The sequence below is a fragment of the Didymosphaeria variabile genome (genome assembly GCF_027946475.1).
Source record: "Didymosphaeria variabile strain IMI 356815 chromosome Unknown scaffold_9, whole genome shotgun sequence".
Taxonomy (NCBI): domain Eukaryota; kingdom Fungi; phylum Ascomycota; class Dothideomycetes; order Pleosporales; family Didymosphaeriaceae; genus Didymosphaeria; species Didymosphaeria variabile.
In genome coordinates this window covers 1,494,435-1,505,511 of record NW_026611628.1, presented here as the reverse complement: position 1 = coordinate 1,505,511, position 11,077 = coordinate 1,494,435, and the positions used below count along the sequence as shown (strand labels likewise).

Below are 11,077 nucleotides of genomic sequence, written 5' to 3'. Positions count from 1 at the left end.
AGGATTCACTGAGCAAAGTAGATGCAGTCTTTCCACGCTAAGCCCGCCTCACCATGTATCGTGCAGTAACTCTCGATCAGACTCCCGCCGTTGCATCGAAACCGTTTTCGCGCGGCACGAACACGTCTCTCGCCACTAGTCAAACTCGACTGGAAACTGAGAGCTACACCTGGGTTTGGTTAATCTCGATCATCTACACTGTATTGTAGTGTAAGGGGGACAAGCAAACGTCATGGTCCCGCGGCAGCGGAAGACGGTTCGCACGGGATTGGGCGTGAGAATCGCGGCTCGGCCTGTGCTTGTTAAGGTCATGTTGCCGAGCGTAGAACAAAAGCAGAAGTTGGGGTGGCAGAGAACGCCTTCACTGTGCAGAGGAACTCAGCGGCGGCTGCCGAGTAGGCATGAAGATCGAGTCTCGGCTTCGGTCCAAAGGGTGGGAGAGAGCTGTCCTGCACCTAGAAGCTGGGCGGCCAAGGGTTGGCCTTCGTACCCGGAATGCTACGGCGCAGAATCAAACAATTGCCATGGGATAGCTTTGACAAGGAACGAGGCTGCACAGTCGGGACGTAATGATTGTATATGCGGATGTTTTTGTATCTGGAAGTCGTTCGGTGTACAACCCAATGACATGGTCGCGGCGTCGTGAAGACGCAAGAAGGGGTTTAGTGCACACAGCGCACGATCGAGGAGACAGCCGTGCTCTTGAGGGCCGTAATTCTCCGCAGCACGACGAACTTGGTAGATCCCGGAAGATCGCATGGCTCGCCGTTTTGACTATCTGCCCAAACGAAGGCAGACTGATATCATTGTGAGTTCATGTGTCATAACTGATATGCGGCTGGAACTCGCTGATGCCTGTCGGCGAGGCAAAAGGAATGTGGCCGCCAATGCATGTCTGGTCCCAACGTCGCCGTTAGATGCAGCGACTACTGCAGCCTTTTTGGACGTGTTTGACTAGGAAACGGTAGCTCAATACGAGCCCATCGTCAGACGCAGGTACCCACCATTTTCTTCGTCCTCGGGTATGCATCGGGAACTCGAAGGGTGGGGGTCCCGGCAGAGCAGACACCATTTGCGGGACACCATTTTGCGATTGGGCCGCTGGCACTGAATTTCGCACGAGCGAAGCCGAATACGTGTAATGCATGCTGTGAAGCGCAGGTCGCATCGATGGAAAGGTTAGTGGCGGTGGTGGAAAGGGGAAATGGTGCTCGTGGTGCAGCCAGCAGGTGCATGCAGGCCAATGTGGGGGAAGGCGCCAGGCTGGGCCTTTCTCGTGGCCGCGACGCCATCCGAGGCCATCACCATCGCGCCCCATCTCCCCATCCACTCAACTCTATCGATTTCACCTTTCCACTTCCAGACGCGCTGAGGCGTACGCGCTTCACACTCATCGATTGGTTTTTCGTCACTCGGTGCCGCCTGTGGTCGCATGACCGAGCCCGCCCAAATCGATGAGAGCGCCGCCGTCAACGACGGCACTGACGCTTGATGGCTGTTGTTCACGAGACGGTAACGTGAAAACGACAATGCATCGATCGAGTCTCAGCACCTCTGGCATCGGACACGCCCGGGCCGACTATTACAAGCCGCCACACGCGCGGTCAATGCAAATCGCGCAGGCGGAAATCTCTGCCAGCTGAGATGAGGCACAGCAGCAGTAGCTTGTCGCTCAAACCCCTATTGCGCTGACGGGAGCAACGCGAACATGTACATCACCTAGTTCCAGGTACATTCCGGTCGCCATTGGTACACTGGTGCCGCTCGACGTTGGGTAGTTACCGTCACCTTCGACGCCCTAGGGCCCACCCACTCAGCGGCGGGGGCTGATTCGAGGCCTGCTTGGCTGAGTGAACGCGCCATTCCTTCCAACGACTGCCCATGCGACCTCTGGTGAATCGATGGTCTTCAGCTGCCATCTTCGAATCAGCGTCTTTCGACCCTGTCAGCAATAATGCGGTACGTAATGACCACATCAACACGCAAGCATCGGGTTACCGCCGTCCATTACTCCTGTGGAGCCTGAAGATTCATTCGTCTGATTCCTCGCCTTGAGCTGCTGTTCTCGTCCAGCAAGAGATTGTTCCTGTGCCCGCAGCTATCTTTAACGCGGGGGGGCCCGTCGTAAAAGTAACGACATCTAGTGGCCGGCGGCACCATAATTCAAACGGCAGCGAATTACGAACGGCCAAGCTGGTAGCCCTGTCACTGTCGCGCAAGCCGACATTTTCGGCCTGGCGCATTATTCCTTGGCCCCGACACCCCCTGACCATATTCCTAGTGAGCGGCTGGTGCAGGATGCCCTGAGCTTGGCTTTTGAGAGGCACGTGCATAAGACATGGGTCTTTCGAACCTGCAGGGGCCCTGGTCTGGGGGTCGTGGATCGTCGCTTTGAACAGACGACCAGGAAGGCGGATGCTCCAACCAGAGCTTGCGCTCACACTAGCTTTTCCCCTGGGGTCTCTTGAGCCACGTTCTTTGCCGTAGCGCGTCACCTATTTGACCGTGCTATGTCCCACTCGTTGGCTTCCCTCGCCTTGGACTCGTGAGCGACACGTACCGACCGTATATCTTATTCACTCTTTACACACCCTCCGAGCTCCCCGCATATAGGCCGTTAGTCAAGGACCATTGGCAACTGTTTCGTTACCTGTTTGTCGCACCTCTGCCATCCTGACAGTCCAGCACCGTCTACAATTTCATCTCGCGCATAACTCACGTCGTCTCGGAACCGCTCTACGATAGTCTTGATAATCGGTGTGTCGACCAACGACCGTCCAGCAAAGACACACAGATATCACTCGTGAGGACGCTTGCCTTACCTACCGGCATCCACCGTTCCGGCACCGAGCCTAGAATTCAATTCCATGTCATATATCTGCCACTACGCTCCAGCGTGAGGTACGGGACATGGCGAACGCAACACTTTCTTCCCCTCTTCGGGGATTGTGCCCGGCTCCCTTCTACGATGCTTCGAAGTTTGGCTTTGGTGGATGTACGTATGCTGCTATACACTTACCCGTCCAATGTCCTGACTCTTGATTAGCTGTCGAGGGACGATTCTGTGCTACCATTCCCACGTTGGGGGACTGCTGCCTACCTTGTCCTGCAACCGACTACCTGTACCCTGAAGACTTCAAGAAATGGTACCGCGCTGCTGAGGCACTCAACCTAGTCGGGCTCGTGTGTATGGCCTTTCTACTGTTGTCTTTCATATGTCTCCCTGCTGAGCAGACACGTCGGCACTATCTCAGTTACTGTCTGATTATCGCTGCAATGTTCCTAGCAGTAAGTAAATGACCGTTCGAATGGATATGGGCGCTAACATCCAAGTAGCTTGGGTTCGTTATTCCATTCGGTGCCAGACCAGAACAATGCTACGATGAAATCACGCCAAACGACATGTATACAAGCCTTACCTGCGCCTTCTCTGGCGCCTTCATCATTGCTGGAGGCATATCCATCGCCGTCTGGATTTTCATTCGCGCATTGTCGATGCACCTTCAGATCTGCTGGGACGTCATGCCAGGAAAGCGTTTTTTCTACTGGGCGCAAGGCCTTGGCTGGACCATCGCAGCAGCATTCTTCACAGCCACCATCACTGTGACAGGGGTGTCGTTCCGCTTCGGCGATGTTTGTCACGTCAATGCTTCGCATTCGCTCGCCGACTTCTGGGGTCCTCTTCTCGCTATTGCAGGCGCCGCAACCTTGATCCAGATTGGGACTTTTGCTTACTGCATCAAGGTATATCTACAAAGCATGTGGAATGACGACAAGACCGAGACGCAAAGTAGCATGGGCTTGCCATCGTACACTACCAGCATCAAAACCCGGTCACCTCGTGTGATCTATCGCCGTGTACGCAAGGTTGTTTACCTACAATGGCGCGGAATTACCATCGTGGTCTTCATCCTCGTCGACGTCGTATTCTTTTCAGTTATCTTCATTTGGCTCAACTCGATTACATCTCACGCTACCGACAAGATTAAAGATGCGATGCCTTTCTTGCTTTGCCTGATCAAGAATCCTAGCAGCCATGAGCAATGTACACCGCTCGCGGAAGCCCTGTTCGTCAACAAGTCAACTGTGATCGCGATTCTGATCATGCTGTCGTTGGCTGGCCTTCAAGTCTTCATCCTCTTGGTCCGCGCTTCCATGTTCACCGGGTGGATAGATCTTATTCGCTGCAAGGTCGGCAGCAAAAGGGAATTCGTGTCCCTTGATGCTCACAAGTACGCGGTCGGCCCCCATCAATTCGAGCTGGAACAGGTTCAGCCCAGCATTGCCACTTACCCGGTTCCACAAAGCGCAGACGTGAGCCCGATAAGCCCGAAAGAGAAGGGTGACATCGACCCCTACCGACGGTCGGTCACAGGTACGCCAGAATACTTTAGCAAAGAAGCCGCCCGCGAGTACACAACACCAACCCTGAGCTTCTCAACTCCTCGGGCGCCATCGCAGGCCGTCACACGTGCCGAATGGGACCCGCGCGCAACTCACGCAAGAGGTGGCCTAGGTTTCCATCCCCCACTGCCGCACGAGGACGAATACCAGGCAGAGAACAAGATATGAGCGTGAAGGTTGGAACTTTCTGAAAGAGGTGGATGTTGGATTCCTCTATACCAAAATGGCGAATGCATCGATGTATCTGCATCCCGCTTCCATCAACACTCTTTTACCATGTCGAGGCCAAAAGACTCCCATTCTGCGACTGCGCGCTTCTTCAGACGAGGTCTTCAGGAGGCACCTCGAGAAGCCTGCCCAGATCACCTCCCGAGGAAGATAACCGTCGCACCACTCTCGTTGAAGTAATCACGAGACAGGGACTGCCGCGTTCCCCGCTTCGGGCTCATGTCTAACATGATCTCGTTGCGGTGCAAGACACGCAGACGGACAACATTTCCTCTTCAGCGGAAATCTTTGGAAGCAAACCCCCACATTTCCGTGGCTGCTGTGCCCATTTCTTTGTTTATTTCAGCGACCTTGTTCTTCAGGCGTGAAAAGTTTACTGGACCGATTTCAACTGTTGCTCAGATGCTCGTGTTCGCATTCTGATCAGACCCGCATCCTGTCTTAACAACGGTCCGTCATCGGATCTATCAGGGCTAAACAGCCTTTTCCTTGTCGTCAAATCGTGGCACTCTTACTCGCCATTCGATATCCATTCATCCCGCAACGTTATCGTTATGCATTGCCTTGCGTAAGGGTCTTCATCGACGCTCGTTGTGTACCATAGGCCGCTTGTTTTCATGCGATAGAGGGCCAAGCATCACTGCGCACTGCATTAGACACTGCTTACGGTTTGCATATCATTCGCTTATATGTACTACATCTCCAAAACAACAAATCAAATACGCAAAAACATTTCAAACTATTGAACGCACTCGCTTGATATCTCTATCTCTCCTGCCTACTAGAGGCGAGGTGGACGACTACCCGCATGCGCATACATCCTGTCGTGCGACCTCACCCGCGCAATCAACTGCATCGCATCAAGTCCAGCCATGTTGCTCAAGTGGGCCTATACATTGTGCAAATAAGCACACTATGGATAAATTGTGCGCACCGTCTGTACCTAACTTACGCCCAGTCTTCCCAGGTCGTTCCAGCCTGCGATCCTCCAGAACGAGGGTCGTGCAAGAAGCGAAATGGGGAAGCACACGCACTTCCGCGAACAAGCCCCCGTGGCGTTTTAGGCTTGGCGGGATTATGGGCCTGGTTCGCGTGCTGATGAGTTCGGCTTGGAGCTGACGATCAGGCACGAAAGACGGATGGTTCAAGCGTGCCGTCTTCCTTTACGATGTTGGGGTTAGGATTGGGGGAGAATTTGAGAATTTGGGCAGCTCGGTAAGCGCTACGTACCGTGCTGATGGTTTGGACAGGGCATGGCCTGCCGGGCGGTCGTGTTCATAATTCTACATTTGTCGAGGTCTAGTCTTCCAGCTGGGCGACCGTGGAAACGCCCCAGCGCAATACGAACAGTAGCCAAGGGCGTACTTCTTGTCGCGTACTGACTTTCTCTTCACGATCACTTTGCAACACGCAATCTGCACCGACAATCATAGCAAAGGATCACTAAATCTTCCGACTGCGGCGCCTCTCCCTCGATCTCGCCGTTTAGAGTCCTTGAATGGCCGAAAGGGGCAGCCCTTCTGATTCAAGAGCGCACCGCGTCATGTCGAGTCGCGCGATGAACGAGTCGCAATGCTTCGAGAAATACGCCAGAACACGACGCTGCGGGACGCGACGCGGAGTCACACACAGTAACGGGTAAGTAGCGCCGACGTTGTCGCTCATAGGTCGGTTATTTTCGGGATGCAGTTGGGATTCGGCATGGTGTTGACGCGGGCGCGGGCGCGGCGCGCGGATGCGACTTGAGATTGCATTTTTGGTGCGTTATTGTTGGGTTGACGGGATAGAGGTAGGGTTGGGCATCCGCTCTCTTGTAAGGCTGAGATTGCCTCCATGTCGGCCCGTGTCGGTTGCGGTGATAATGTTCTGTTATCGCTAGCATTGACACTCGGTCGGGTATGTTCCCCTTCCTTCGGCGCGGTTCTCTCTCCATGCATGTCGTGGCAGACCGGTGGTTGAAGTCGCGTTTGATAATATGAGTGCTGTTGGAGTGAGGCTTCAGGCAATGACCAATAAGATATTCCCAAGCTCTCAGCAACAGAAGCGAAGGTTTAGGCAAAACCTTCAGCGCAGTACCATCAACATGTGGCCGCACGATGCATGCTTGCGTGCCGTCGTCTGCAGCACCATCATCGCGATCGTTCGATATCACAGTCGACGCGGCATTGACGAGTCCCTCAAAGGTCTCGAACGGTATACGGCGTAGTCGACAGCGCCAGCCCAGACCACTTGACCATACCAGAATTTGACAATTCATGCGGTGGAGACGTTCGCCCAGCAGCCAAGCGACGATGGTGGAGATGGCCTTGGAGGAATCGTCAGCAGTGGGCCATGCGGCGCCGGGGCTTGATTCGGCATCCAGTGTTGGAGGTTGCAGCGTGGTGGAGAGCTCGTTACTCATGGATTGCTGAGTCGGTCGGCGTGGGGAGTCATTTGAAACCGCCGATTGCCTCCACTTCACCGGTACCGAGCAGGAGTAACCTTCTAGTGCGTTTGAGGAGCTGCAAGCTCTGCAACGGCACTTATCGTTCTTGCTTTCTTGGACTTCAAGCCGATTAAGGTCGCGTCGCTATTTTGAAACAGTAGGCTGCCTGTGCCATGTGGTTATGGATGCGGTCGCGGGTTGGGCCGCCTAGGCCACACCGTCAGCGGTCAACCGAGCGTGTCTCGGCACCTAGCGATGCAGGAACCATGCTACTCGAGCGAAGCTGGATCCGCTTTACATCGTCCTCTGGTGATGGCACTGCGATTGAGCGTGTTGACTGCGAGGCTCTCCAGGACAGACATGTAGATGATGGCGATATCTTATAGCGACGGGCTAGTCCGCTAGAGCCGCCTCGGACGAATGAGGGAACGGCCCAGTATATTGGTAATACTCAGCTACCAACAACCAGTCAGCTTACTGTGGATGCCTTTGTCGCCAGCGGACTGCTACTGTGTTACCTTCTGAATACAATCTTCTTGCATCTCTCTTCCCAGTCGACTCTCGATCACGATCACAATGGGTGGTGGTGAAATCACGAAGCGGGGTAAGGGCCTCGTTCTTCTGGCCGTCATACCGTTCCCAGAGGATGCCGCAAAAGAAACGCTCGCGGAGATAAGAGAAGAGTTTCCGGATCTCGAATACCACTACATATTTCAGAAGTTTGTGATCAATCAGAACAGCGCTCCAGGCGGTGATGTGGACGTGCCTGCAGGTATACCATCCATCTCTCTGTGCTGCCCCGCCACTTGCCCTCATAACCTCAGCGACACCATGGGTGCTCCATCGCTGGACCCATGATCTCGACTCGTACCGTTACTCAAATTTTCGATCTTGCTCTGTGTCTAACACGCCTTCCAGACCTTCTCAAACGCGTGAACGTCCTCGTCACCATTTCTTGGCTCCCCAAAACGGCAGCAGAAGTACCCAACATCAAGTTTATCCAGTTCATCTCAGCCGGCACAAACCATGTGGCCAAGCACCCTATCTACACAGACACAAAGATTCCGCTCTGCAGCGCCAACGGAGTTCACGGTCCGCAGATTGCCGAATGGGTTGTTATGATGGATCTAATACACAACCACAATTACATCGATCTGTACAAAAAGCAAGAAAACAAAGACTGGAAACACAACGGCGAACTGAGTTCAAGAGATAACGTCGGCAAGACCGTTGGAATCCTTGGATATGGCAGTATTGGAAGGCAAGGTGAGTGGTTCTTTCAATTATGCGCGTCTTACTCTTGTCTTGCTTTCATCTATATCCTTGGAGCGGAGCTGCATACCCCGTGACCGTGGCCCTAGAACTGCAGTAAGACCACTGCATTCAATCACTGCAAGGCCTCCGTGACCTGACGTAAGACATTTCCTGCTATGGCGGTCGAACGACGTTGCGAGAAGCTTTCCACACGGACATTCATGTCGGCCTTTGCATGAAACTTTCGGGCTCGTACAACACGCATCCTGCAGCACGCCGTACCACGCAATCGATCTCGCGCACACAACGCCATCGCTCCTGCCGTGCGGATTTAACTGCCGGAATCCTTCCTCCACCTTTATCCTCTCGATCCCACGTCTCTAGGCCGCCGTGCGGCGCAGCATAAACATGGCCCCCGTGAACCTTACCTTCGGACTTCCCTCCGGACTTCTCCTTTCGCATTCCTTGCATGACATTCGCATTCAGATGCTGTATATGTAGTAGCTAACATGCTGTGGCACAGTCGCCCGTGTGGCGAAGGCAATGGGCATGAAGGTACTGGCCTACACGGCCTCGCCCCGCAAGACGCCCGAGTCGAAGCGCGACAACGGCTTCATCGTACCAGGGACCGGCGATGCCGAAGGATCCTTCCCCAGCGCATGGTATAGCGGCCTGGACAAGGAGAGTCTGCACGAGTTTCTCAAGGTCAAGATCGATCTGCTGGTGCTGGCTGTGCCTTTGACGTACGTGTTCCACTTCTTTATTTGCCTCCCTTACGAGTACGGCGGGGCGTTCAGCTGGACAGGGAAAGCATCTGTGTCGAGAAGGGAATCCCTGGATGAGCTGTCGGGATCGCGCCGTGCGGCTCCACAGCCGTTTGTTTGCGATTGATGCTTGTGTCAAGCATCGCCCTTCATGCTTTCCCTGCCGCACCCCTGCACCATACAACACCCACTCACGTCTACGTTTCGTTTCATCCCATCCAACGACTGACACCCACAGCAAACAAACAACGCACTTCCTCTCCACCCAGGAATTCGCTCTCCTCAACGCCTCCAATCCCTCCGGCACCTACATCGCGAACATCGCCCGCGGCCAAGTCATCGACCAAGCTGCCCTCATCAAGGCCCTTGAGTCTAAGCAGATCTCTGGCGCCGCGCTGGATGTGACGGACCCAGAGCCGCTGCCCAAGGATGACCCGCTGTGGGACGCGCCGAATGTGCTGATTACGCCGCATGTCAGCGGTGTGACGGCGACGACTGGGGAGAGGATCTTCCAGGTTGTGAGGGAGAATTTGAGGCGGTTGAGGGATGGGAGGGGTTTGGTTAATGAGGTGGATAGGGAGAAGGGGTATTGAAGGTGTGGTGATGAGGGGAGGATGGTGCGAGGGGTTGGAGTTTGGGGAGACTAGAATAGATGGGTGGATGGTAGATTGGAATAGAGATGTGGGGGTAGCTATGTAACTGTAGCTTCTCAGAATATGATTGAGGAGCCGAAATTGTCCATTCAATACGAGCCAGATAGCAGCAGAATGTCTGATTTGCCATGCGAGGAATCGTTGAAACGCATGAGAAGTCGCTGATGCACTTCGGCTGGGGAACAATCGTGCAACGCCTAAGAATTGCGAAACTTTTCAAAATCATACCGTCTGATAAAAAAGTTGCTCGGTCCTACCAATGCCACGCAGGTTACAAATCGTGTACGATGCCATTCAAAAAACGATCACTTTGGGTATCCACCAACTCTATCCGGCTTGAATGGCTCCACTACTCCAGATATAATGCCTTTCGCCCATAGATATACTCATACACATCGCCCACTTCGATCCCCTTCCTACCACAGGACACATGCCCATATCATGCCTGATTACCGACCGCGGCTGAACATGTTGCTCACCACGCCGCTAGCAAGGTTCCTCGCAAGCCCAGATCCATACATAGCATTCGACGCAAAGCCCGTAGCGTGGCTGAACTTGTCGCAGCGCGAGTAAGCCAGCGCATTCGTGAGCGTGAGAACAAGCGCGATAGCTGCATGCCATGTCAGTCTAGTCTCCCATTCACCAAGCCTCCCACCTGCGGCACCTCTCCCACTTACCAACAAGCGTCAACCAGATAAACTCGAAGCTGACCAGCGCCACCACCGCGAGCAATATCCACAGCACGGGCTGCGCATACAGCGCAATCCAAAAGAACCGCTTGTCCGTCGCGTTCTGGTCTCGCGTCTCTGGGTCCGCGCTCTCAAATACCCATCTACTGTCCCCGCTAGCGGTGTCGACTTCGTTCCACCAGCGCAGCCCGACGAGACGCCGCCCCGCGATGTTCTTCAGGTAGTAGAAGTCGGTAGCGAGAAGGAGGATCGTGATGATGAAGATGAGGACGAAGTTGGAGGTGAAGAGGCGCAGGCCGAAGAGGTATGTCAGGAGCGAAGCTTCCAAATGTTAGCCTTTGACTCAGGTTTCTTTCCCTGAGACATGTGCGAAGTGGCAGGGTGTCTGGTGTTTGTACATACAGATGCGAAAGAACAGAAAGGTAAGCAGGGTGATGGGATGGCTGCTGAGTTTCCAGCTCAGCGAGCCCGGCGCGGGCGTCTGCTGCGCGGTCTCCATGCTCTTTTCTCGCGAGAAGCAGGACGGTTCTGGAGCTGGGCTAGCTGTGAATGTTGCGGGTGGTTAAGCTTCACGTGGCAGCTCCAGCGTCGGCGGAGGACGCGGTCCGCCGTGGTTGGTTCGTGCGCTGGACGGAGCTTCCCCGCGTCATTCGGTAGCTG

At 54.4% G+C, this 11,077-nt stretch overlaps 3 protein-coding genes across 3 annotated transcripts; 2 read left to right on the top strand and 1 right to left on the bottom strand.

The window, feature by feature from the left end:
• Window positions 1-2,910: 2,910 nt before the first annotated feature.
• Window positions 2,911-4,572, top strand: N0V89_011823 (uncharacterized protein; the record flags this gene model as incomplete). The annotated part of the gene is made up of 3 exons (XM_056220549.1): window positions 2,911-2,995; window positions 3,047-3,288; window positions 3,337-4,572. The coding sequence occupies 3 exons, from the start codon at window positions 2,911-2,913 to the stop codon at window positions 4,570-4,572; spliced, it is 1,563 nt and encodes a 520-aa protein (XP_056065852.1).
• Window positions 4,573-7,633: 3,061 nt separating this feature from the next.
• N0V89_011822 (uncharacterized protein) lies at window positions 7,634-9,668 on the top strand (the record flags this gene model as incomplete). Its single annotated transcript, XM_056220548.1, has 4 exons — window positions 7,634-7,829; window positions 7,976-8,323; window positions 8,835-9,054; window positions 9,314-9,668. The coding sequence occupies 4 exons, from the start codon at window positions 7,634-7,636 to the stop codon at window positions 9,666-9,668; spliced, it is 1,119 nt and encodes a 372-aa protein (XP_056065851.1).
• A 509-nt stretch (window positions 9,669-10,177) lies between these two features.
• Window positions 10,178-10,916, bottom strand: TVP23 (Golgi apparatus membrane protein tvp23; the record flags this gene model as incomplete). The annotated part of the gene is made up of 3 exons (XM_056220547.1): window positions 10,178-10,338; window positions 10,406-10,738; window positions 10,820-10,916. The coding sequence occupies 3 exons, from the start codon at window positions 10,914-10,916 to the stop codon at window positions 10,178-10,180; spliced, it is 591 nt and encodes a 196-aa protein (XP_056065850.1).
• Between the last annotated feature and the right edge of the window lie 161 nt (window positions 10,917-11,077).